The sequence below is a fragment of the Anomaloglossus baeobatrachus genome, chromosome 4 (genome assembly GCF_048569485.1).
Source record: "Anomaloglossus baeobatrachus isolate aAnoBae1 chromosome 4, aAnoBae1.hap1, whole genome shotgun sequence".
Classification (NCBI taxonomy): Eukaryota; Metazoa; Chordata; class Amphibia; order Anura; family Aromobatidae; genus Anomaloglossus; species Anomaloglossus baeobatrachus.
Window position 1 is genome coordinate 573,927,716 of NC_134356.1, and position 25,567 is coordinate 573,953,282.

The 25,567-nt window shown below is 45.0% G+C and overlaps 1 protein-coding gene across 1 annotated transcript; it reads right to left on the reverse strand.

Annotated features, from left to right (window-relative positions):
• Positions 1 to 1,704: 1,704 nt before the first annotated feature.
• CIAO2A (cytosolic iron-sulfur assembly component 2A) lies at positions 1,705 to 25,553 on the reverse strand. Its single transcript, XM_075346096.1, has 5 exons — positions 25,418 to 25,553; positions 21,087 to 21,251; positions 15,863 to 15,912; positions 8,209 to 8,254; positions 1,705 to 2,104 (listed from the first exon to the last, which is right to left on the reverse strand). Exons 1-5 carry the CDS (start codon positions 25,506 to 25,508, stop codon positions 2,007 to 2,009), a joined length of 450 nt encoding a protein of 149 aa, XP_075202211.1. The 5' UTR covers positions 25,509 to 25,553; the 3' UTR covers positions 1,705 to 2,006.
• Positions 25,554 to 25,567: the final 14 nt, after the last annotated feature.

Here is a 25,567-nt window from a genome sequence, read left to right on the forward strand (position 1 = left end):
AAGCAAGTCAGTATGAAAATCTCTCCAATATCCGCACATGTTACATGCAGATTTTGGGGTCTTTGTGCAGATTTCACTCTTATGTATTGCCAGTGAAATCCGCAATGAAAATCCACAGGTCAATTTAGACACCGAAAATATTTCTGAATAGATGAGATTTTTAAAATGTAAATCGACTTATATACTAATGGATTACGCTGCAGATTTACCACATCAAATACATTGCACCATGTGGATTTAACCCCAAGTCCTGGAAGTTGCGAATTGTGGCCGCCATGGATCAGATTGGTTTTTCTAGAACGTCCCATGCTCGATTTGTTTTTTTCTGCAGAACTTGGAGATCATTTCTATACCTTGAACTCATTATGTTCCTCAAACAATTCTTAACACTTTTTGTAGGACGACAGACATAGTTCTGCTATAAAAAAAAGCCAATGCCATCAAGAAATGTCAAGAAGGGGCTCACATACACCAAACCACTCACATATTAAAAAAATAAACAGTGTTTACAAGTTTAGTAGACCATGGAGCACATTCACGTAGGTCCGTCAGTGATCTTTGAGCTCCGATAAATCTGTAACTCATGCATTGAGTATCTTTTATTGAGCCCTTATTGGTAGATACTTACTCATGCCTTGTCAAATTTGCGAGACTCTTACACTTGGTCATTTTTTTCTGCTTCCAACACATCAAATTCAAGAACTGGTTGTTCACTTGCTGCCTCATATATCCAACCTTGAAGGTGTTGTCCAGGACTTTAACATTGATGACCTATCCACAGGATAGGTCATCAATGTCTGATCGGCAGGGGTGCAACACCGATCACCCAACGATCAGCTGTTCCGATTACCTCCGCTGGACAGAAGTACTCAGTTGCTGAGCTACACAGCTCCGTCAGGTGTAATGTTATCATAGCTGGGTATTGCATATTTGCCCCTATTAGAATAAATAGGGGGTAGATGAGCAGTACCCAGCCCCGGCCACTATTTTGTGGATGGAGATGTGATGTGCAGCCACACAACCGAGTAATTCCAGCTGGTGGCACTGTAAAAGCTGATCAGCAGAGGTGCCACGTGTCCCCATCCTACTCTTATGGAAAATAAGGATTTTCACTGCAGATTTCACTGACTGCAAAGCAAAAAAGGGAACTTGGCATATAATACAGTAGTCTAGGTCAATTCGGAACCTGTGTGTGATCCCAATCAGACGATGAAATGATAAGCCAAGGATTATATGGCACCTCACATAACAACCCTGTCTACGGGTTACAATCCACTACACTTCTGCTGAGTCCATGTGGTGCATGTTGTCTATGAAAGTGTACATTGACCTACTTTAGTTGACATTTGGATTTACAGCTCCAAACAAGCTCAGCTCACCCCCACCATTGTAAAACATTATTGTTGTGTTCCCGGAGCCAAAGGTCAGAACCTCATAGACAAGAGTCAGGGTTCCCTACGGGTCATTGAACAGGTCACTTGCTAAACACATGGCTCCTGTTCTATAGAGGAGGGATTACAATTATTACCATCTTTTCAGTTAGCCATTAAAAGGTATCAACCACTGAGGACTCTCAGTTCTTTTAAACAATTTTTTTTTATAGAGGAGGGAGTAATCCCATGCTGGTAGTTGTCAGGCCACGCTGAATAGAGAAGTGCAGGCTCCGTGCAGATGTTCATAGAGGTGACAAATGGTTCCACCAAGTAAGAAACGAGAATAAAAGATTTATTGATGACTTCCCTCTTCACACTGCAATAACAGTTATTACCATACTACATCCTTACCACTAATCGGTAAGGAGCCGTTGACTAGTCCGAGTATAAAGTGTGCTGTCATCTGAGACCCTGACAGCCCAGACACCAGCAGGGGCTGCAGTCCAGGAGTGAGCAAGTCATTCAGTACAACCCAGATAGTGCACATCCAGTGGTCTTGTCTCCACGAAGGGATCGGGTTGTCCATGTCCCTTGTTTCAGGCCTTCATGTCCCCCACAACTCCGCTCCTCCATCTAATCCGGTTCTGTGACACACTGCTCCACTATCTCTCGAAGATTTGGGTTCTCCATGGCTGCCGAGACTCGTTCCTTATCGTTTATCTGTTTGTTAACTTGTAGATAAAATCGGAGTCATTAATACTAAAAGGGAAAGAGCACAGCCACACATTATATGGCGCAAGCTTAGCACATGTGTACATCGCCTGGATCTCCCATTGAATCCCACTGACCAAACTCAGATCACCACTGATCCATGTAGTGGCCTAAGGGTATGTGCACACGGCGTCTTCTTCAAAAGACTGAACATACATATATCAGTGTAAAAACGTACGTTCAGGATTTTGAGCGTCTTTTAATGGCTTCAGGTATCCAAAGACGCCAAGAGGTTAAAGAAGTGACCCGACCATTCTTCAGGCGTTTTCCGCTCCAAAGTAACTCTTTACCTTACAATCACAAAACACCAGGGGAAAACAAGTGTTCCTCTTAAAAAAAAAAAAAAAAATTGGTGTGCGCACATACCCAAACCTTGGATCATTAGAAACACCGTGGTGTGAGGCTATGTACACATGGACCTCATCTACAAATCGGTCTAACAGTCCAATTGTCTTTGTTGCCGATAGCAACCAAACCAGAGTTCAGCTTTAATTTTTCAAAAGCAGTTTAAGGAATGGAAGCGGAGATCTGATTGGTTGCCATGGGCAGTAAAAATAATTGTACAATTACACAGTATTGATAAATGGTGCACAAAAAATGTGTGACTTTCGGCATTTTATGCCAACTCTAAAAAGTGGATGGAGTTTAGCAGAAGGAGGCACAGCCACACAGATCACAAAACAGGCCTAAATTATAGCAGAAATGTACTACAGTCCTGGACTCAAATACATTATCTGACACTGGCACAGAATCGGTCACCAGGGTTTGTATACCCTAAGTGAAAGCAGCATGGTGTAGGGGCTCAGACTCAGAATCCAACTTTGTATCACTTACTGGGCTGCTTGCTGCAGTTTTGATAAAGTCAAAGTTAATATTTGCTGCCGATCTAGCAGTTGTCTGAATACTGAGCTGAGTATAACCCGCCTACAGCACCGATTGTCAGTTTAGTGCTTATGCACAGTGTCTCCAGAAAGCTGTCAGTCATTGGTGTAGGACGGGTTAAGGCCCCGTCACACTAAGCAACATCGCTAGCAACATCGCTGCTAACGAACAACTTTTGTGACGTTGCTAGCGATGTTGCTGTGTGTGACATCCAGCAACAACCTGGCCCCTGCTGTGAGGTCGTTGGTTGTTGCTGAATGTCCTGGGCCATTTTTTAGTTGTTGCTGTCCCGCTGTGAAGCACAGATCGCTGTGTGTGACAGCGAGACAGCAACAACTAAATGTGCAGGCAGCAGGAGCCGGCTTCTGCGGAGGCTGGTAACCAATGTAAACATCGGGTAACCAAGAAGCCCTGTCCTTGGTTACCCGATATTTACCTTTGTTATCAGCCTCCGCCGCTCTCACTGTCAGTGCCGGCTCCTGCTCTGTGCACATGTAGCTGCAGGACACATCGGGTTAATTAACCCGATGTGTGTTGTAACTAGGAGAGCAAGGAGCCAGCGCTAAGCATTGTGCGCTGCTCCCTGCTCTGTGCACATTTAGCTGCAGCACACATCGGGTAATTAACCCGATGTGTGCTGTAACTAGGAGAGCAGGGAGCCAGCGCTCAGTGTGCGCTGCTCCCTGCTCTCTGCACGTGTAGCTCCGTGCGGTGGTAACCAAGGTAAATATCGGGTTGGTTACCCGATATTTACCTTAGTTACCAAGCGCAGCATCTTCCACGCGGCGCTGGGGGCTGGTCACTGGTTGCTGGTGAGCTCACCAGCAACTTGTGTAGCGACGCTCCAGCGATCCCTGCCAGGTCAGGTTGCTGGTGGGATCGCTGGAGCGTCGCAGTGTGACATCTCACCAGCAACCTCCTAGCAACTTACCAGCGATCCCTATCGTTGTTGGGATCGCTGGTAAGTTGCTTAGTGTGACTGGACCTTTAGGCTATATTAACATAGCGTTTTAGTGTACATTCAGTGGCTCTATCAGGGCTTATGTTTGAAGCCCTGGAAAACGGAATTCAGGCACATTCGCTGACAGGGTCATTGACTATAATGATGTAGACGAGGTCAGTCTGCTCTGCTGGAGATCCGTTTTCAGCTGTATACACATAATTGAGGCAGGCACCAAGACGAAGTAGTAGACTACTAAATCGTGCTGCCCGCCAATAAGCATATTTGGCTAAAAAGAATGTCCAACATAGCAGACTGTGACTCAGTCTTCATCACTATAGTCAATGGCCCTGTCAGCGCATTTGCCTGAATTTTGTTTTGCGGGGCTTCAAACATAAGCCCTTATAGAGACACTGAACATAGGAGCAAACGCAATGTGAACATAGCCTAACCCTTCATACACCACTGATTGGCAGCTTTCTCGATACAGTGTGCATAAGCAGTAAACTGACAATCAGTGGCGTAGGAGGGTTAAACAGAGCTCAGCTTTCAGAGAACTGTTAGATCTGCAAACGTAAAGGCCGCTTTACACGCTACAATATATCTTATGATGTGTCGGCGGGGTCACGTCGTAAGTGACGCACATCCGGCATCGTAAGGTACATTGTTTGACAGGTACGTGCGACTGAACGTTAAAACGTTCATCGCATGCACGTCGTTCAATTCCTAAAAATTGAATGTCAGATTGTTCATCGTACGCGGGGTAGCACACATCGCAGTGTGTGACACCCCCGAAACGATGAACAGATCTTACCTGCGTCCTGCGGCTCCCGGCCGGTAATGCGGAAGGAAGGAGGTGGGCGGGATGTTTACGTCCCGCTTATCTCCGCCCCTCCGCTTCTATTGGCCGGCTGCCGCGTGACATCGATGCGACGCCGAACGTCCCTCCCACTCCAGGAAGTGGACGTTCGCCGTCCACATCGAGGTCGTATGGACGGGTAAGTACGTGTGACGGGGGTTAATCGTTTGTGCAGCACGTTCAACAAATTGAACGTGCCACACATACGATGGGGGCGGTTACGATTGCATACGATATTGTATGCAAAATTGTAACATGTAAAGCAGGCTTAAGCCCTAATAGAGCCACTGAATGTATGCTCGATTCTCTTTAATGAATTTGGCACATCTTCCTCCTGCGAACTTTGGATCAAGGCTGCTATACAAAACACTAATCTGAAGAATTTTCACCCTGGGGGTTTTGTTAGGGTAATGCCCATACAATGTGGGGTGGCACTGATGTATGGCAATACAAGTTACCGAGGTGTGTGGTGGCAATGTGCCGTGAGGCAAATCTGCATGTGGATTTACCATGACTTGTGGCTTGTACAGGTAACACATATTGAACTCATGCATTTCAAGTGTATAACCTGCCACACAGGAGAATCCTTATACCTCCATTACTATAGATTGGAAGAGTTAGGTACATGCACATCCATGTTTTTGTCCTCTGCATTGTGTAGATAATGCCCAGTTCACATTGGTGTTTTGATATTCTGTCTGATTATTCTATTTTTAAGAACAGAAAACCGAATTAATGACAAAAATCGCCACGATGCATAACTGATGCAAATGTAAGTAGAGGGGCCCCGCTGATGATTATTGACTCATCTGGGTGGACGCACAAGACGGAGGCACAGGGGCGCCCATTTGTATATTTCTACATATTCTGAATCTATGGCTTTCTAGAGCCAGTCAAGTGATGCAGTGACCCAGGATCGTGTTCACATTGACAGTCTTTTATTCACACCACACAAGTGTTACAGACCTGGAAACCCGGAACACAGCCGGTTCACATGTATGTGGTCATATAAATATCCCAATAGCCGCCTGCACTGCTGTAGGAATCTCGAGTGCAGGGGTCCGCATACAGTGTCCAGGTCTCTCAATCCTGGCCTGTGTTACTCCACACTGCACCTGCTGCTCCAGCAGCCTGGATCCCAAGCGAGACACACCTTGCTGTGCACTGCAGGATTAAATGCAATTCCCCGAACATGAGCCTGTTGCAAGACCTGGACTGGAGGGAGAGATCCGCCCCACTGCCAAAGCTATAGAACTCTCCAAAAATAAAAGCCCTAACAGGTTTACCTAAACAAATCACATGGTCAAAGATCTTCACCAAGTTCACACTCTTAAATTTTGTGTTGCACTTACAGCGATGACTGTGACAACAACACACTCCAGCGGGTCTCACAAGGTCTCCAAACACATTTTGGGGGAAACATAGCGACCTTCATATATTGACTGCCTCACAATATAGTGACATTATGATCCAGGTAGGGTCGAAACATTAAACTTATGTCGCATTTACATGCATCTTCCACATATTTGTGCAGATGTCCAATATTCTGAACGTCTAATAAACTATTCGAATAACAAAAGGAGAGTGCGGTGAATCTATACCTACAGTATTCGGGGATTCCTCATCCCACTGCAGACTACACGCCTGAGAGCACGCCGATCTTGTCCTCATTTTAGAATGGAGCAAAAAAAAACCTGCAGCATAAAGAAAGCTCTTCTGTTCTAAAAACAGACACATAATGGAATTGAGAAAGACCCTGAAATTATCAACGGGGGTCCTCTGCTACGGTTTGTATCAATATTATGCAATGGTTCCGTTTTTTCAATGCACTTTGTTCCGGTTTCAAGAACAAACAAACAGATGTCAGAACAAAGGTATGAACGGGGCGTTATCTTCGGTCATCCTTGGCCTCTCCATATCTAACCTGCTGCTTTATCCTGTCCTGGATTTTGCTCAACTATTGTAGTTTGACCCCATGAATGGGGTTAGTTATGCTTTTTGTTTACCTTTCCACATAATGCACCTTGAACTCTGTAATTGAGGCAAATGGATCAATAAATCAGCAAAAAGTCAACTCTATGTTCTAGACTTTATATTTACAATGACTGCAATGGGCAATATTTTCACTTCCGAAGATAGATAGATAGAGGGATAGATAGATAGATAGATAGAGGGATAGAGGGATGGATAGATAGAGGGATAGATAGAGGGATGGATAGATAGAGAGAGGGATGGATAGATACATAGATAGATAGATAGATAGATAGATAGATAGATAGATAGATAGATAGATAGATAGATAGAGGGATAGATAGAGGGATAGATAGATAGATAGATAGAGGGATAGATAGATAGGAGAGATAGATAGATAGATAGATAGAGGGATAGATAGGTAGAGGGATAGAGGGATAGATAGAGGGATGGATAGATAGAGGGATGGATGGATAGATACATAGATAGATAGATAGATAGATAGAGGGATAGATAGATAGGAGAGATAGATAGATAGATAGAGGGATAGATAGGTAGAGGGATAGATAGGTAGAGGGATGGATGGATGGATGGATAGATAGATAGAGGGATAGATAGATAGAGGGATAGATAGATAGAGGGATAGATAGATAGATAGATAGAGGGATAGATAGATAGAGGGATAGATAGAGGGATAGATAGATAGAGGGATAGATAGATAGATTGATAGAGGGATAGATAGATGATAGATAGGTAGATATAGATAGATAGATAGATAGATAGATAGATAGATAGATAGATAGATTGATAGAGGGATAGATAGATAGATGATAGATAGATAGGTAGATAGATAGATAGAGGGATAGATAGATAGGTAGATATAGATAGATAGATTGATAGAGGGATAGATAGATGATAGATAGATAGGTAGGTAGATAGATAGATAGGTAGATAGATAGATAGATAGAGGGATAGATAGATAGATAGAGGGATAGATAGATAGATAGAGGGATAGATAGATAGAGGGATAGATAGAGGGATAGATAGATAGAGGGATAGATAGATAGAGGGATAGATAGATTGATAGAGGGATAGATAGATGATAGATAGGTAGATATAGATAGATAGATAGAGGGATAGATAGATAGATAGATTGATAGAGGGATAGATAGATAGATGATAGATAGATAGGTAGATAGATAGATAGAGGGATAGATAGATAGGTAGATATAGATAGATAGATAGATTGATAGAGGGATAGATAGATGATAGATAGATAGGTAGGTAGATAGATAGATAGATAGATAGAGGGATAGATAGATAGATAGAATGAAGCATCTTGGATTTACACAGCCTCAGCTCATATCCGATGTTGGTAACCTGTCTTATTGGTAAAAGACATATGAACTTACTATCCTCCTCCGTTGAGTGCGTTCCTTCGGAAATATAGATCTCCAGCTGAAATAGAAGAAGGACATGAACTCACCCACTTCAGGACATTGTGGGATCAAAGAATCAAAACATGATGGCAGGTACAGGTCTCCCACAATGTATTACATTGTTTGCGATTATATGACACTAACTTCCCACAAAACCAGTGCAAAACTGCAGGTCAGGACTTTACCAGAGTGTCTGGAAGAGTGAGGAATGCAGACAACCTGCCAGATCTCCCTGCGGTCCAAGCTACTATGCCAGGACTGTGGGTGTGTGAAACCAGGATTTGTAATATATTCCTTTTGCCTTGCAATGTGCTTAATCCATCAGCATTTATAAGGTTAAAAGTGCTCAGATGGAGCAACTGGGATTTCCATTACAGAATGAGCAAATGCTGCCATCTGGTGGACAATGTGTATTATTGCAGTCATTTTGCTGCAGTTTTGATGTAATAAACTATGACTGCAAGTCATTGCATATTGTATTGGGATTAGTAGTGTTGGGTTACAAACTAATTATTTACTAAATTATTTTATTTGGGTTGATTTTCCTCTAATTGTAAAGGATAAGAATGTTAGAAATCACCAGACTCTGTATACAACTTCCAGGTCTCAGACATTTTGCCTTGTAAAGTGGTGCGGAACTGGTACAGTATAGGAACTGTATTTGTTTAGCATGTGTAAAAGTAATCATTGCTACCCTGTTAATACTATCTTTTGTCTGAGTCACCTACATTTTTCATTAGACTATTCTATGCAGAGCGATCCATTACATAATATACAGTATATACCAGAGGATTGTCGGCTTTTCTTTTCAGAATGGGATCCTATGACGGGAACATACCACTGTAAGCCTACAAAGTGGCATTTGTCATAACCTTCATGGTAGGTTCATTTGAAACCAGAAGTTAACATACACTATCTAAAAAGACACATCTGCAGGTTTTTCTCACTATCTGACATGAAAACAGAATAAACCCGTTTTAGGTGAATTAGGAACCAAAATTATTTATGTTTGCCAAATGCCAGAATAAATGAGAGAGAAAGTTTTAAGGCATTTTTATTACTTTCTGCAAAGTCAAAAGTTTACATACGTTAAGAGTACTATGCCTTGGACATGATGATGATGTAAAGTCTTTGAAAGCTTCTGATAGGTTTATTGGCAACATATGAGTTAATTAGAGACACACCTGTGGATATATTTTAATGCACATCTGAAACACACTGCTTCTTTGTGTAGGATCATAGGGAAGTTAAAAAGTTAAAAGAAATCAGCCAAGATCTCAGGAAGAGAAATGTGGACTTGCACAAGCCTGGTTCATCAGTGGGTGCAATTTCCAGATACCTGAAAGTGCCTTGTTCATCTGTACAAAACATTATACACAAGTACAAACAAATAGAAACAGGAGAACTGGAGTACTATACATTGCAAATTATCACAAATGAGGACAGCATATGGCCAAAGCAAAATGTGCATCCTAAAGTATAAAAAACACAAAGTGGCAGGTGAACATAAGAGACGCGCTGTCCAGAGGGTGTATACCAAGTCACATAGGGTAAAGTGCTAAGTGCAGTAAACAAAGTGTCCCAACTCAGGGAGTTCCCACATGAAAATGCCCCCAAGCCATCCAACGCACGTTTCGCCGAAGATAAATGCCCGTGTGGTTAGGGCTTCATCAGGGAGGAGAGGCGAATTCTCCTCCCTGATGAAGCCCTATGTGGCTTGGGATAGACCCTCTGGACAGCGCGGCTCTTATGTTCACCTGCCACTGGGTGTTTTTTATGCTTTAGGATGCACATTTTGCTTGGGCTGTATGCTGTCCTCTCCAGATTGGGGTATTTATACAAATATTGTTATTGTATATAATATATATACTGTTTCATACTAATAATCTATTTTTGTATACGGGTGTTCATACATTCTGACATAATCGTTGTTTCCATACTCAGGGCTCGATCTCCCCTTCCATGCTATTTTTATTGTCATTTTTAATCATGGCCATTTTTTTCTTGGTGTGTGCTTTTTTGAATTTTGTATTGTCTGATAAACATTTGTGATAATTTGCACTATATAGTACTCCAGTTCTCCTGTTTCTATTTATGCAATGGAGTAAGTGCTGGCCATTGATTGTCCCCATCTGGGGCATCCGTGTACCCACATATTTATACATGGTTATGAGGAATAGTATTTACAAGTACAAAGAAGATGGAATGTCCAGCCAACATACCGCTCAGGAAGGAGACAGGTTCTGCGTAGCAAAGATGAACGTGCTTTGGTCAGACATGTGCATATCAACCCAGAACAAAAGTAAAAGACCTTGTAAAGATGCTGGCGGAAGCTGGTAAGATTGTGTCATTAACCACAGTGAAAGGAGTACTCTATCAACATGGGCTGAAAGACCACTCTGCGAGGAAGAAGCCATTACTCCAAAAGAAACATAAAAAACCCAGATTAATCTTTGTAAATGCACACAGGAACACAGACCTTAACGTTTGGAGAAATGTCCTGTAGTCTGACGAAAGTAAAATTGAACTGTTTGGCCATAATGACCAATGTTATGTTTGGAAGAAAAACTAAGAAGCTTTGAAGTCTAAGAACACCATCCTTGCTGTGAAACGTGGAGGTGGCTCCATCATGTTGTGGGGTTGTTTTGCTTCAGGAGGGACTGGTGCACTTCACAAAATAGATGGCATCATGAGGAAAGAAGATTACGTGGCAATTCTGAAGCAACATCTCAAGACATCAGCCAGGAACTTAAAGCTTGGGCGGAAATGGGTCTTCCAAATGGACAATAACCCACAGCATACTGCCAAACTGGTTACAAAGTGGCTTAATGATAACAAAGACAATATTTTGGAGTGGCCATCACAAAGCCCTGATCTCAATCCTATTCAAAATTTATGGGCAAAGCTGAAAAGGCCGGTGCAAGTAAGGCGACCTACAAACATGGTTCAGTTACACCAGTTCTGTTAGTAGGAATAGGCCCAAATTCCTACCAACTATTGTGAGAAGCTTGTGAAAGATGATCCAAAATGTTTGACCATACAGAGTAAGGGCAATGGTACCAAATACTAATGAAATGGATGATAACCTTTGACTTTGTAGAAAGTAATAAAAAATACCTTAAAACATTCTCTCTCTCATTATTCTGGCATTTGGCAAATATAAATAACATTTTGGTTCCTAATTGACCTAAAACAGGAAAGTTTCATTCTGACTTCATGTCAGACAGTGAGAAAAACATGCAGATGTGTCTTTTCGTATCAAATATTTTATTGATTTTTTTTAACAATAAGAACAATGCAAATCAAACTTTCCCCTACCCGGGGTTTACTACGAATAACAACACTTGTTGCAAAAAGAATAAACAAGAAAAAAAAAAAAAGGCAAAAAATGTAATACAAGCTATTGAAATAGAGAGGGGTCTAAAGAAAAGAGACTGAGAAAGAGATAATAATGATAGAGGGGGAGGGGAGGGATGACAAACCTATTCCGTTTGACCAGGGTTAAAACCACAAGTCAATGGGTCTCTCCAGGTAGGGGTAGGTCATGGGGATAGGCGTGATACTTGAGATAGGTTGTTTCCACGGTCTTGATAGGAGTCAACCCAAGGGGGCCAAAAGACCAGAAAATTGTCCATGTTGTCCGACCATGTTGCATCTATACACTGGTATAACATTATCTCGTCAAGCCTATCCCTTACCTCTTGGATTGATAAATGAGAAGTTTTCCATGTAGAGGCAAGGTGAATACTCACTGCCATAGTTATGTATTAGAGGAGACGGAATGACTTGCTGAATAGCCTCACTGGCTTATCTCCTAATAAAAGGGTGGACGGGCCCAGGGGTATGTTGCTTCCCAAGATATTAAGAATTACCTGCTTTACATTATTACATATGTGTCTTTTTAGACAGAGTATGTAAACTTCTAGTTTCAACTGTATATATGGGAGGGCAATGTCATTTATATGTCCACATTTATCAGCATGGCAATAGACCACCATTCTCCAGAAGGCTGCTGAAAAAAAAGCAGAGTGCAGCGCATGGTAGCCCGACAGGGAATGAATGGAGCAGTGATCAAGCAATCATGCCAAAGATATAACTGCCAAGGTCTGCAAGTCCCAGTGATCGGACCCCCAGCAATCAAGGAGTTATCACCTGTCGTAAAGTGGTTGGCCAGTGAGGGTTCAAAATAGTAAAGACCATATGCATTCCTATAGACCGCGTGGCACATGAAAAATAAAGAGCATTTTTGACATATAAGTTGCCTTTTGTCAATGCATGTTGCAGCTCCCTGCACTGCAGGTAAGGCTGGGGCCACACGGGCACTACTGCGATCCCCTTGCATGAGACTCGGCTCGTGCTGGCAGTACAGCAGAGCCGAGTGTCATGCGTGTGTCCTTGCGACTGAGGTTCGTTCGTGCGGGCAGACCTCAGCTGCGGGGGGGCGGGCCGGCACTCAGGAGGGGAGGGAGGGATTTCTCTCCCTCTCTACTGCGTAGCCGGCTATTGCCATTCTCGCACTGCACTAGTGGTACACCGGTGTACCGCGAGTGCAGTGCGATTTTTCTCTCGCCCCATTCACTTGAATGGGTGCGAGAGAAAGAGACTCAGCTTACATTGCAGCATGCTGCGATTGTTTTCTCGGTCCGATTAGGGCTGAGAAAATAATCGCCCATGTGTGCTGACACACAGGCTAGAATTGGTCCGAGGGGAATGCGATGTTTTATCGCACTCCACTCGCACTGTTTTTCTCGCCGTGTGGCTTAGGCCTTAATGTAAGCGCCACTATACAGGGACAATGCTAAAGGGGCCCTTTTTGTTCTCTGGATTGGCAGGGATCCGAATGCAGACCTCAACAATACAGTGTTTTTCCAAAAATAAGACACTGTCTTATATTTTTTTTGCCCCCCCAAAAAAGCACTAGGACTTATTTTTGGAGGAGGTCTTATTCTTGGAGAAACACGGTTGGGGGGTAAGTTTACCCCCCAAAAAAGCAGACCCCCCCACTTCCCAGGAGTCTCTTACTTACCAGACCCGGACGTCTGCGTGCCTCCCAGGTCCCCCCCTGTGATCTCCAGTGGGTGCTGCACGCTTGTGTGATCCGATGTTTGTGTGTGTGATCCGATGTTTGTGTGTGTGATCTGATGTTTGTGTGTGTGATTCGATGTTTGTGTGTGTGATCCGATGTTTGTGTGAGAGATCTGAATGTTTGTGTGAGAGATCTGATGTGTGCGGGGCTGCGATCACTGCAGGTCCTCTGCTTGGCGTCTGAGTGTGATTGCGGGGTGCCCGCTGTCTATAATGAAGTGTCCTGCAGTATCTATAACTTTTTTAGCTGCACACTTCATTATTGAACCGTGACTAGGGCTTATTTTCGGGGGAGGGCTTATATTTAAGCCTTGCACTGAAAATGCTGAAAATCCCTGCTAGGGCTCATTTTTGGGGGAGGTCTTATTTGTGGAAATACACGGTAATAATCATGTCCTGCTGTAGGCCACTATAAGCTAGGAATACCCCATTCAAAGGGTGGTCTGACACGTAAGTGATGCCTACTCTGTTCACCAGTCAAGCCTGTGATTGACTTGAAGAAAAGTGTCATTGGAGGTTTCTCTGATGACACAATCTTCTGGTCACTTTCTTGTCAGGCTTCAGCCTTTTGGTGACTTGTGAACATCGCAGACATCACTACCGCTCCGGAGGTCTGAGCCTGACCCACAAGGCTGCTGGAAGGGGAGGATGCCTCAGTGTTTTCTAATACAAGCATCCATTCCTGGATTATTTCCTATGTTGGACAACCACTTTTGCGTATTGTATATAAGACGGCTCTGTGTAACAAACCTGCACATCCTAAATTAATACATAAAGGACATACAGTGCCTACAAGTAATATTCAACCCCCTGCAGATTTAGCAGGTTTACACATTCGGAATTAACTTGGCATTGTGACATTTGGACTGTAGATCAGCCTGGAAGTGTGAAATGCACTGCAGCAAAAAAGAATGTTATTTCTTTTTTTATTTTTTTTTTTAAATTGTGAAAAGTTTATTCAGAGGGTCATTTATTATTCAACCCCTCAAACCACCAGAATTCTGTTTGGTTCCCCTAAAGTATTAAGAAGTATTTCAGGCACAAAGAACAATGAGCTTCACATGTTTGGATTAATTACCTCTTTTTCCAGCCTTTTCTGACTAATTAAGACCCTCCCCAAACTTGTGAACAGCACTCATACATGGTCAACATGGGAAAGACAAAGGAGCATTCCAAGGCCATCAGAGACAAGATCGTGGAGGGTCACAAGGCTGGCAAGGGGTACAAAACCCTTTCCAAGGAGTTGGGCCTACCTGTCTCCACTGTTGGGAGCATCATCCGGAAGTGGAAGGCTTATGGAACTGCTGTTAGTCTTCCACGGCCTGGACAGCCTTTGAAAGTTTCCTCCCGTCCCGAGGCCAGGCTTGTCCGAAGAGTCAAGGCTAACACAAGGACAACAAGGAAGGAGCTCCGGGAAGATCTCATGGCAGTGGGGACATTGGTTTCAGTCAATACCATAAGTAACGTACTCCACCGCAATGGTCTCCGTTCCAGACGAGCCCGCAAGGTACCTTTACTTTCAAAGCGTCATGTCAAGGCTCGTCTACAGTTTGCTCATGATCACTTGGAGAACTCTGAGACAGACTGGTTCAAGGTTCTCTGGTCTGATGAGACCAAGATCGAGATCTTTGGTGCCAACCACACACGTGACGTTTGGAGACTGGATGGCACTGCATACGACCCCAAGAATACCATCCCTACAGTCAAGCATGGTGGTGGCAGCATCATGCTGTGGGGCTGTTTTTCAGCCAAGGGGCCTGGCCATCTGGTCCGCATCCATGGAAAGATGGATAGCACGGCCTACCTGGAGATTTTGGCCAAGAACCTCCGCTCCTCCATCAAGGATCTTAAGATGGGTCGTCATTTCATCTTCCAACAAGACAACGACCCAAAGCAAACAGCCAAGAAAACCAAGGCCTGGTTCAAGAGGGAAAAAATCAAGATGTTGCAGTGGCCTAGTCAGTCTCCTGACCTTAACCCAATTGAAAACTTGTGGAAGGAGCTCAAGATTAAAGTCCACATGAGACACCCAAAGAACCTAGATAACTTGGAGAAGATCTGCATGGAGGAGTGGGCCAAGATAACTCCAGAGACCTGTGCCGGCCTGATCAGGTCTTATAAAAGACGATTATTAGCTGTAATTGCAAACAAGGGTTATTCCACAAAATATTAAACCTAGGGGTTGAATAATAATTGACCCACACTTTTATGTTGAAAATTTATTAAAATTTAACTGAGCAACATAACTTGTTGGTTTGTAAGATTTATGCATCTGTTAATAAATCCTGCTCTTGTTTGAAGTTTGCAGGCTCTAACTTATTTGCATCTTATCAAACCTGCTAAATCTGCAGGGGGTTGAATACTACTTGTAGGCACTGTATGTCAGGGCTGGACATAGAAGAAATTTTCCAGGGGGTGACAGAGCCCCCATTGATAAGCCACCAAACTAATCAGCAAAACATTACATCAGGTGACAACACAGCTTACTAAATGTCCAATGTCAAGGAAGGGTCAGGGTCCAGTTAGTAAAAGGATTTCTTACCTTGTGCTTGAAAGATAAACATCTCTGCAGCTTGACTCTCAGACACAGACCTGCACGTCAGAGAAGAATGTGAGAAGCTCGGCTGTATCTGTACTGGACATATAGGAACACGTATCACAGGTTATGAATAAGATTTATTTACAATGGCACCTATGAAAAGGTGGGATATTGTGTAGCTTACTGCTGGGGATGGTGCTGCAGTGAGCTAGAAGTGGACCCACTGGACCACAGGGAGACTCCGGGCTTCCCTTAACGTGGGGTTGAGGACTGGAACTGTGGCAGCTGACCCCCAAGACAGGGGCGGACAATGGAGCAGACAGGACTGAGTCTCAAGTGCAGACAGGGACCACCAGGGTGGCTCAAGGCAGACAGCACAGGCAGGACAGAGAGGTAGAGTCTCAAGAACCAACAGGGCAGGACAGACAGGCAACGTCACTAGCAAGGCAGATGGCAGGGCCAGGACAGACAGGCAGAGTTTCCTGCATCAGCAGGGCAGGTACGGGCAGGACAAACTGGAACCAGTTGCCAATAAGCAGGACGGGCTGGTAGCCAGGTACGGGGAGGCACAAGACTGGAACCAGGTGCTAACAACAGGCAGGATGGGCTGGTAGCCAGGTACGGGCAGGGACAGGACTGGAACCGGGTGCTAACAACAGGCAGGACGGGCTGGTAGCCAGGTGCTAACAGGCAGGGTGAGCTGGTAGCCAGGTACAGGCAGGGACAGGACTGGAACCAGGTGCTAAGAAAAGGCAGAACGGGCTAGTAGCCAGGCAGGACAGGACTGGAACCAAGTGCCACTGGGTAGGACAGGCTGGGACCAGGTTCCAACAGCCAGGACAGGACATGAACCAGGTGCCAACAGGCAGGACAGGGTGGAACCAGGTACAGGACAGGACGGGACCAGACGGGACAGTACGGACAGTGTGACGAGAACTAACTAGACAGAACTCAACTGATGGAGTTGAACAGGCAACTCCTCTAGTAGGCCTTAAATACTCAGTGCCTCTCAGCGATAGGAAGTGCCTCTCAGCCTAGGAGTGGCACCCTGGCCCTTAGGAGCGATCCTGGAGGCCCTGTGACGTGCGCACAGACTCCAGGAGGCGGGAGGAGGACAAGCCCACATTGAGGAGCGAGCAGGGACACTGGATAGCGAGGGAGCGGGCCGCGGTGCTGAGAGTCAGAGCATGTCCCTGCAGGAGCGCAAGGAGTGCAGGGACGCAGCGTTACAGATATATCTGGCAGAAAGCGAACAGCGAGAAAAAAAATAGAAATGTGCAAGTATCTGAGTGACTTTGGACAAAAACTAATGGCTGGATAAAAGGATCAGGACAGCTCCAGAACAGCAGGTCTTGGGGCGGGTTGGAGGGGTGGGGATCCTGGCATGCTGTGGATAGTACCGATCAAAATTGGTGAACAGACAACAGGGTTGCAATTGCTTGATATAAAGCTGTATAGCTGCAGATTGGGTCCAGTGCCAATGATGATCCATAGCCAAAAGCGCCTACAATGGGCACGAAGAATGAAGCTCTACATTCTACTATAAAACCGCCGGTTGTTTTAATGTTAATAGTACCCCCTACCTAAACATTGTACTGATCAAATACACCCCTTTATGAAAGCACTGTTCCCTAATGGCAGTGGCCTCTATTAGCAGATAGCCAATGACAAAAAGACAATACAAAATATAGTGTGACCTGGTTAGAAATCCCTTGCGCTCGCAGTACAACTCGGACAACCACAGCATTTTAGCTATATTTAAGTTGGGCCCTAAGAGAGAAGGTCTGTCTGGAAAAGTCAATGGCAGGAATGTCGGCTGGAGGAGCGACCCGGCCAGCAATCCAGGCTCTTCAAAGCCAAATCTGAAGTTTAAAGGGGTTATCCGGCTTCTTTGACATTTTTTTTTTATTTCCCTATTGGGCTACATTGGGGCAGGTAAGTAGATAGAGACCACTTACCTGCCCTGCTGTCAGCCCCTCTCCCCCGGCTCAGAGCGGTCATGTGACCGCTCCTGCCACGATTTTGCTGCTTCCGGTCATTTCATGTCAACATGGGCAGAGCCATGTTGACATGCAAATGTGGAACAGCATGTCGCCTCCCTGCTGGGTGTCTACAGTGTGATGAGCCCTGCCCCCTTCCCTGCACCCTCCCACACATTCCCCCGCACCTCTTTTACTCTCCAGTAACCTCCCCCTGCACTGCTGTGAAGTCCGTGACCTGGGGGTGGGGCCTGGCGGCAGCTGCCGTGGTGTCAGCACCAGGCCCCCTGCTCAGGATCACACATTCAAATGTACCGGCATCACAGATCACCGATGCTGGTACATTTGAAAGTGCTGATGAGAAGCAGCGCAGCGCTGCTTCTCATCACTGTCCCTCCCGCTGTCTGTGCTCTCTTCAGCACAGTGGTGACGTCACTACTGTGCTGAAAAGGGCACAGACAGCGCACGAACGTGCAGGAGCGGCGGGGACCGAGGACAGGTGAGTATGTACTCCACATGTGTTCCCGATGGGGATGAGGATGGGGATGGGGGGGTTGCAGAGCCATATGTGTGCGTGTGCAGAGCCATATGTGTGCGTGTGAGGTGCAGAGCCATATGTGTGCGTGTGCAGAGCCATGTGTGTGCGTGTACGGTGCAGAGCCATATGTGTGCGTGTGCAGAGCCATATGTGTGTGGTGCAGAGCCATATGTGTGCGTGTGCGGTGCAGAACCATATGTGTGCGTGTGCGGTGCAGAGCCATATGTGTGCGTGTGCGGTACAGAGCCATATGTGTGCGTGTGCGGTGCAGAGCCATATGTGTGCGTGTGCAGAGCCATATGTGTGCGGTGCAGAGCCATATGTGTGCAGAGCCATATGTGTGCGGTGCAGAGCCATATGTGTGCGTGTGCGGTACAGAGCCATATGTGTGCGTGTGCAGAGCCATATGTGTGCGTGTGCGGTGCAGAGCCATGTGTGTGCGTGTACGGTGCAGAGCCACATGTGTGCAGTACAGAGCCATATGTGTGCGTGTGCGGTACAGAACCATATGTGTGCGTGTGCGGTGCAGAGCCATATGTGTGCGTGTGCGGTACAGAGCCATATGTGTGCGTGTGCGGTACAGAGCCATATGTGTGCGGTGCAGAGCCATATGTGTGCGTGTGCGGTGCAGAGCCATATGTGTGCGTGTGCAGAGCCATATGTGTGCGTGTGCGGTACAGAGCCATATGTGTGCGTGTGCGGTACAGAGCCATATGTGTGCGTGTGCGGTACAGAGCCATATGTGTGCGTGTGCAGAGCCATATGTGTGCGTGTGCGGTACAGAGCCATATGTGTGCGTGTGCGGTACAGAGCCATATGTGTGCATGTGCGGTGCAGAGCCCGATGTGGGGCTGTTATTTGCAATGCTGTAGTGATACCAGGTCAGGTGCTGGGGAAGAATACTGACAGGGAATGTGTGTGCAGGGGGCGGGCAGGGGGCGGGCAGGGGGTGGGGCTGGACACTGGAGTGGGGCTGGACACTGGGGTGGGCGGTGCCAGCTCTGACTGAGGTTTTGCACAGGAAGTGGTCAGTTTGCTGGATCTGAATGTAAACAAGAAGCTGCAGAGAATAAAGGGGTAATTCAAGAGGAACAAAAGTTAGAAAACAAAAAATAACAATGTAGGTGTGATTTATATGACAATACAGCACAGATAAACTCAAAAATTTTTGTTAAGCTAATGTCGGACAACTCCTTTAAAGAATCAATGGTATGTCTTATGGCTTGACATTAGACGACTTAACCTAGAACTGATGCCTTGAAGTGACCAGCATGTATGCCAAAAGTGCTGGGAGAGCTGGAGTTTTGGAGGCATCCCCCAAGGCTAGAGATCTTGGGGTACATTTACTTATAATACTGATTGGCAGTTGTTTGTAATAGATTGCTCAGTGCACATAGGCAGCCATGGTTCTCCGCAGTAAGAGACCTGTTTACACAGGATGATGCCGAGAGTGAAGATCTTTTATGCTGCATATATGATCACTTCACCCAATGAAGAAGTGATTTGCTCGTTCATTGGGTGGCTGGCAGCATGTTTACATGGCAAGATGACGGTGAAGTGAGTGATTTTTGCAATGCCGTGCAGTACAAATGGCCCTGTAGTGTCTGTGGTCTTGGAGATAATTCAATCTGAGAGGCTGCCAAACAGATAAGGACCTATGAAGGTGTTTGGAGCCTGCGTTAATGGACCAGCACTTGAGTCACTGTGTTCAATGAATGGCTACAGAAAGAGTAGCATGAGCGGAGGCATTACAGTGCTACTTATTTGTCTGGGAGATTTAGTGAGCAAGGTCCGACAGATGAAATAAAACAGAAAATTGGTTACCGCAAAGGCAGATTCGTTAAAGGATTCAAAATGGCTGCCTCAACGGAGGATTTGGCAAGAAACTCTAGTCTATGGTGGTGACCATGATTGGGTGGAGAAGGAAGCAGGATTGCGTATTTAGTCTGGCAAGAGACCAAGATGTCTACTCATAAGGTAGTGGAGTATTCTTCTTCTTTTCAGAACTTCTCTAGTAATGGATACACAACATCTACCTATTCTTTTTACACATCCAAAAAGGAATGTAGATGAACCCGCCAGACACGTACATTGGTGTAAACACTGGTTTACCTCGGTGTCTGCTGGTGGAATATGACTATAGGAGAAGCTACCGCATGTTTAGGGTCCACCACTGAGGTCACTGTGTCGCAAAGACCATGGCCTGGAAAAATGTTATTATAGTACAAAAGTAAAAAGCGATATTAAGAGAAATCGAGAAAGCATTTTTAGCATTGTTGTAATTGGAGCAACCTACAGAATATAGTTAGAGGTGAATGCTGTAAAAACAAAACCCAAAATATCAATGGTGGAGGTTGCATGATTTCCCTTCTCCTTCCCACAAGAAGTGTTAAAGAATGAATGATATGCACCCTGAAATGGTAGTAATAATAATAATAATAATACAATGTGTCCAGGGAAAAAACAAACTAGTTGTCATGGGCAAAGAGGGCCACTGACACCCTAAAAACATCCTTCTATTATTAGGCTGAGCTAATAAATGCCATAGCGGACAATGGCTGCAGGATATTCAGAGAGTGGGCCTATGTGCCCTATACAGCCATATTCAAGAGCAAGGGGCCAGATACAGCCGTTACACAGGGGCCCCTGCATATATCACAGTTCTGGGATCAGTGAGGTCCAGGTTGGTTTTCCTCTTTCTATGGCTTACCAATAAGCGTGGCCAGCGAGCAGTGCGGCACCGTGGGGGTGAAGCGGATGATCACCAGGAAGCATTCATCATCCAGCTCCTCTACTGTCACACAACTCTCCGACACCACCTCTAGGTCTTCTAATGTGCTCGGCTTCTCCGGATCCCGAATATTCCGGATTATATCTGGGGAGGTGATAACAATACGACTTTCATAACAAAGCATGACAAAAACACAAACATTCACCTACTATCTGGGATTCATTCATTCATTTTACACACTTAGGCTAATTTCACACTTCACACTTTCAGTTTTTTTCCATCAGGCACAATCCGGAAAAAAACGGGTAAAACGGATCCAGCTCCGGATCCGTTTTATCCCCATTGATTTGTATTAATGCCGGATTGTGCCTGATGGCCTTGCGTTGCATCCGGCTTTTGCCGGATCCGTCATAATTGCCTAAAGCGGAGGCCAGAGGGAACGTATCTTGTAACTTTTTTTGCCCGGCAAAAAAAATGCATCGCGCCGTGTTTTACAATGGAAGCCTATGGACACCGGATCCGGCGTAATGCGGTAAAAAACGGATGCGGCCGCCAGATCCGTTTTTGTAAACTGAGCATGCTCCAATGTATTGAAAAAAACGCATCCAGCAAAAAAAACGGACGAAAAGTATGCAAAAACGGATTCGCCGGATCCGTTTTTTGACAGATCCGGTATATTGGAACCGTCAAAAAAAAGGATCAGGCACATCAGTTTTTGCATATTCTGCGCCGGATCCGTTGCATCAGGCACACGCCAGATTGTGCCTGATGCAAAAAACTGATGTGTGAAATTAGCCTTATAGAGCACCATCAAATTCTGTAGCAATTTACAGACATCATCACTGTCCCCATTGGGGCTGACAATCAAAGTTCCCTGTCAGTATGTCTTTGGAGTTTGGGAGGAAAGTGGAGAACCCATAGGAAACCCACGCAAACACGGGGAGAACATACACACTTCTTGCATATGTTGTCCTTGGTGAAGCCCAGCGGTGCAGAGCTACAGCGCTAACCACCGAGCCACCACATACATGTAGAGATCCAACTGTGCCACATAGCAGGTACATACAAATGGAATTGTATCACTAGATCAACTTGTGTATAAAATCCCAGGTATATTTCCTTTGTTAATTCTCTTAGAAATTAACAAATAAATTGACAACTTTATTTAACAGCTCCCCTTGTCAATGGGTCATCTCCTATACTGCATAATGTAAAGGCAGCATGGAGACACAAGGGTGATCATCGCATAGCTGTCAACTTATTAATAAAAAGATGCCCCATAAAGGTAACTTCATTGGTAATGTAAAGATTTACAAAAACAGAGTTGTCAGGAAAGGAGACAGATATTCTAGCCAGTGTAACTGCAGAAAACAAATCATCTCATCCAGGATCCTGTAGGTTCTCTGTACCTGCGGCTTTAGCCGGATTGAATACTAACAAGGGGTCATGATACAGAGCACATGGGCAGGGGACAACTGGGCAAACAAGTTATTTTACTTATAGATTCATTTGACAAAAGCATCTCATGGAATAAGCGCAGTGTGGCATCTGCAATCAGCATGGTCCCCAGCCTCAGTGGAACTACAACTCCCAGCATGACCCACCTGCCTGGCATATGTGGAGCTGTAGTTGCACAATAGCCATGGATCAAGTTGCAGTTTACCGAAAGGATATAGGAACCGACTTCATTGTATGGAAACCGGATATGTACAGCAAGAAAAGAACACAACACCAGGACATGGCCGAGGAGCTGGATCCGGTTACAAGAACAGGGCCTGACTCTGATGTATATACAGAAACTATTATATATATATATATATATATATATATATATATATATATATATATATATATATTATATATAATAGTTTCTGTTGCGAAAGTATTCGACCCCCTTGAATTTTTCAACCTTTTCCCACATTTCAGGCTTCAAACATAAAGATAAAAATTTTAATAACTATGGTGAAGACTCAACAACAAGTGGGACACAATTTATTGCTCATTTTAAACTTTTGTGCAAAATAAATAACTGAAAATTGGGGCGTGCAATATTATTCGGTCCCTTTAAGTTAATATTTTGTAGCGCCACCTTTTGCTGCGATTACAGCTGCAAGTCGCTTGGGGTATGTCTCTACCAGTTTTGCACAGCTTGTGATTTCACGGGTCCTGATGATAGTGGACGTCAGATCATCAGGACTCGTGAAAGCACAAGCTGTGCGAAACAGCCTGTCATCCAATGTCTTAGCCCCCTAACCCCCCGCTTTCGTACCTGTCCTACCACATGTAAAAGCACTGTCACTCCGAATAAATGCACCGTGCCTTCAACTCCGGTGAGTGCTGCCTTTCTGTCTTACCCTACTATATATATACAGTATATATATATATACAGTATATATATATATATATATATATATACAGTATATATTATATATACACACATACACACACACACATACACACACACACGTACGTACACACACACACACATCATATATAATATCAGCATACACATATCCCATACACAGTGCCTTGAAAGGCTATTCATACTATGAACTTTTTCCGCATTTTTTCATGTTCCATCCACAATGTATTTTATTGGGATTTTCTGTGATATACCAACACTAAATAGCAAGTATTTGTGAAGTGTATGATACATGGTTTTCTGATTATTTTAAAGCTACTGTATTTAGTTTTGTTGCGTTTTTGTCGCTTTTTTGATGCAGTCTTGTTGTCAGCAAGTTCTGACTTTTGACTTCTCAGCAAAGTCTATGAGAATTCAGATTTTCTGTGCGCACGTTGCAGTTTTTACGTCTGCAGTTTAATTATCACAAACTTCTGACAAAAAAATGCGGCGTGTTCTTTTTGCATTTTGTCCCTGCATTTCTCACTAGTGATGGGAGGATTCTCAGATCAATCCCCTACTGTCTCGGGGTCGGCGGGGTATTGATCCCCGCTGCCTGGTCAGATGCCGGTCCCCAGAATCCGCCGCAAAAGGGGTAGGAGCAAGCGCTTCATAGTCATCGATCACCCACTCATTCTTCTTTGGGGGCTGCTCATTAGGCGCATACATATTCACTGCTTCCCCCGCCCATCGGCGTCAGTGATTGGTTGCAGACAGCGCCCCCAGCCTGTGTGACAAGCTGTCTGACGCTTCCAATCACAGACTCGTAGGCGTACAGTAAAAATAAATAAAGTTTAAAAAACCAGAGTGTGGTCCCCCCTAATTTTGATAACCAGCTAAGATAAAGCCAGACAGCTGGGGGCTGGTACTCTCAGGCAAGCTGGTGAGACCCATGGTTAATGGGAGCTCCCTAGCCTAATAATAGCAGCCTGCAGCTGCCCAGGATTGTCGAATCCATTAGAAGCAACAACCTTAGCCCTTCACCAGGCTCTTCCTGATTGCCCTTGTGCGGTGGCAATCGGGGTAGTAAGGGATTAATCTCAGCTCACAGCTGACACTAAGCCATAGATTAGTGATGGCAGGCGTCTACGAGACCCCCATCACTAATCTGTAAATTAAAAGAAATAAACACAAACACTAAAAAAATCCTTTGACTTCCGCCATACATAGTGTTTTGCATTTAGCCTAAAAATGTTACTCTGGTCTCATCTGACTGGAGCACCTTCTTCCACATGCTCGCTGTGTCCCCTTCATGGCATTTGGAAGGCGCTCTGGCCAGATGAGTGTTAGTATATCATATTAAAATACATTTAAAAGGGGTTGTCCACTACCAGGACAATGCCTTCTGATTCCACATATTCCTCCAGGGAAAATAATCAAGCCTATACTCAGCTCTGGTGGTGGCGCTGTGACGTCACGTGAGCCCCGTGTCCAATCAGCACCAGCTTTCTTCTCTCCGCCATTGGACCAAATGTGTTAATCAACAGGAAGTGACGCTGTGGCTGCCAATCACTTCCTATTGATTGTTCCTGTGTCTGAAGACGGGGAGACAGAATCCGGCGGTGACCTTACAACCCCAAGCGATCAGTGGCAGCGGTACGGGAAGTGAGTAGAGGCTTTATTTTATCTGGGGGAAACGTGGAATCAGAAGGGGCTGTCCTAACAGTGGACAACACCTCTAAGTCTTGGGTGTAACGTGAAAAAATATGGAAAAGTTTAGGGGTATGAATACTTTTTCAAAGCCCTGTATGTATACCATCCCTATATATATATCTCCATACACACACATTATATACTGTGACCCCGTGTACACAGACACCACACATCCGCACACATGGGGGGAGGGGGGGGGCGGTGCATTGGTCACATGACTGTGACCCGGGACCCCGCGCACAGACTGGCCGGTTACCATACACTTCCAGGCCGCGCTCCTCCATGACCCGGGCTCGGCTTTTGGTTCCCCCGCGGAGAGCTGACAGCAGCCCGGTCAGCAACTCCATACCAACTCCGCCCACTGCCTGACGTCACGCCTCCCAGTATCCAACCAGCAGCTGGTGAT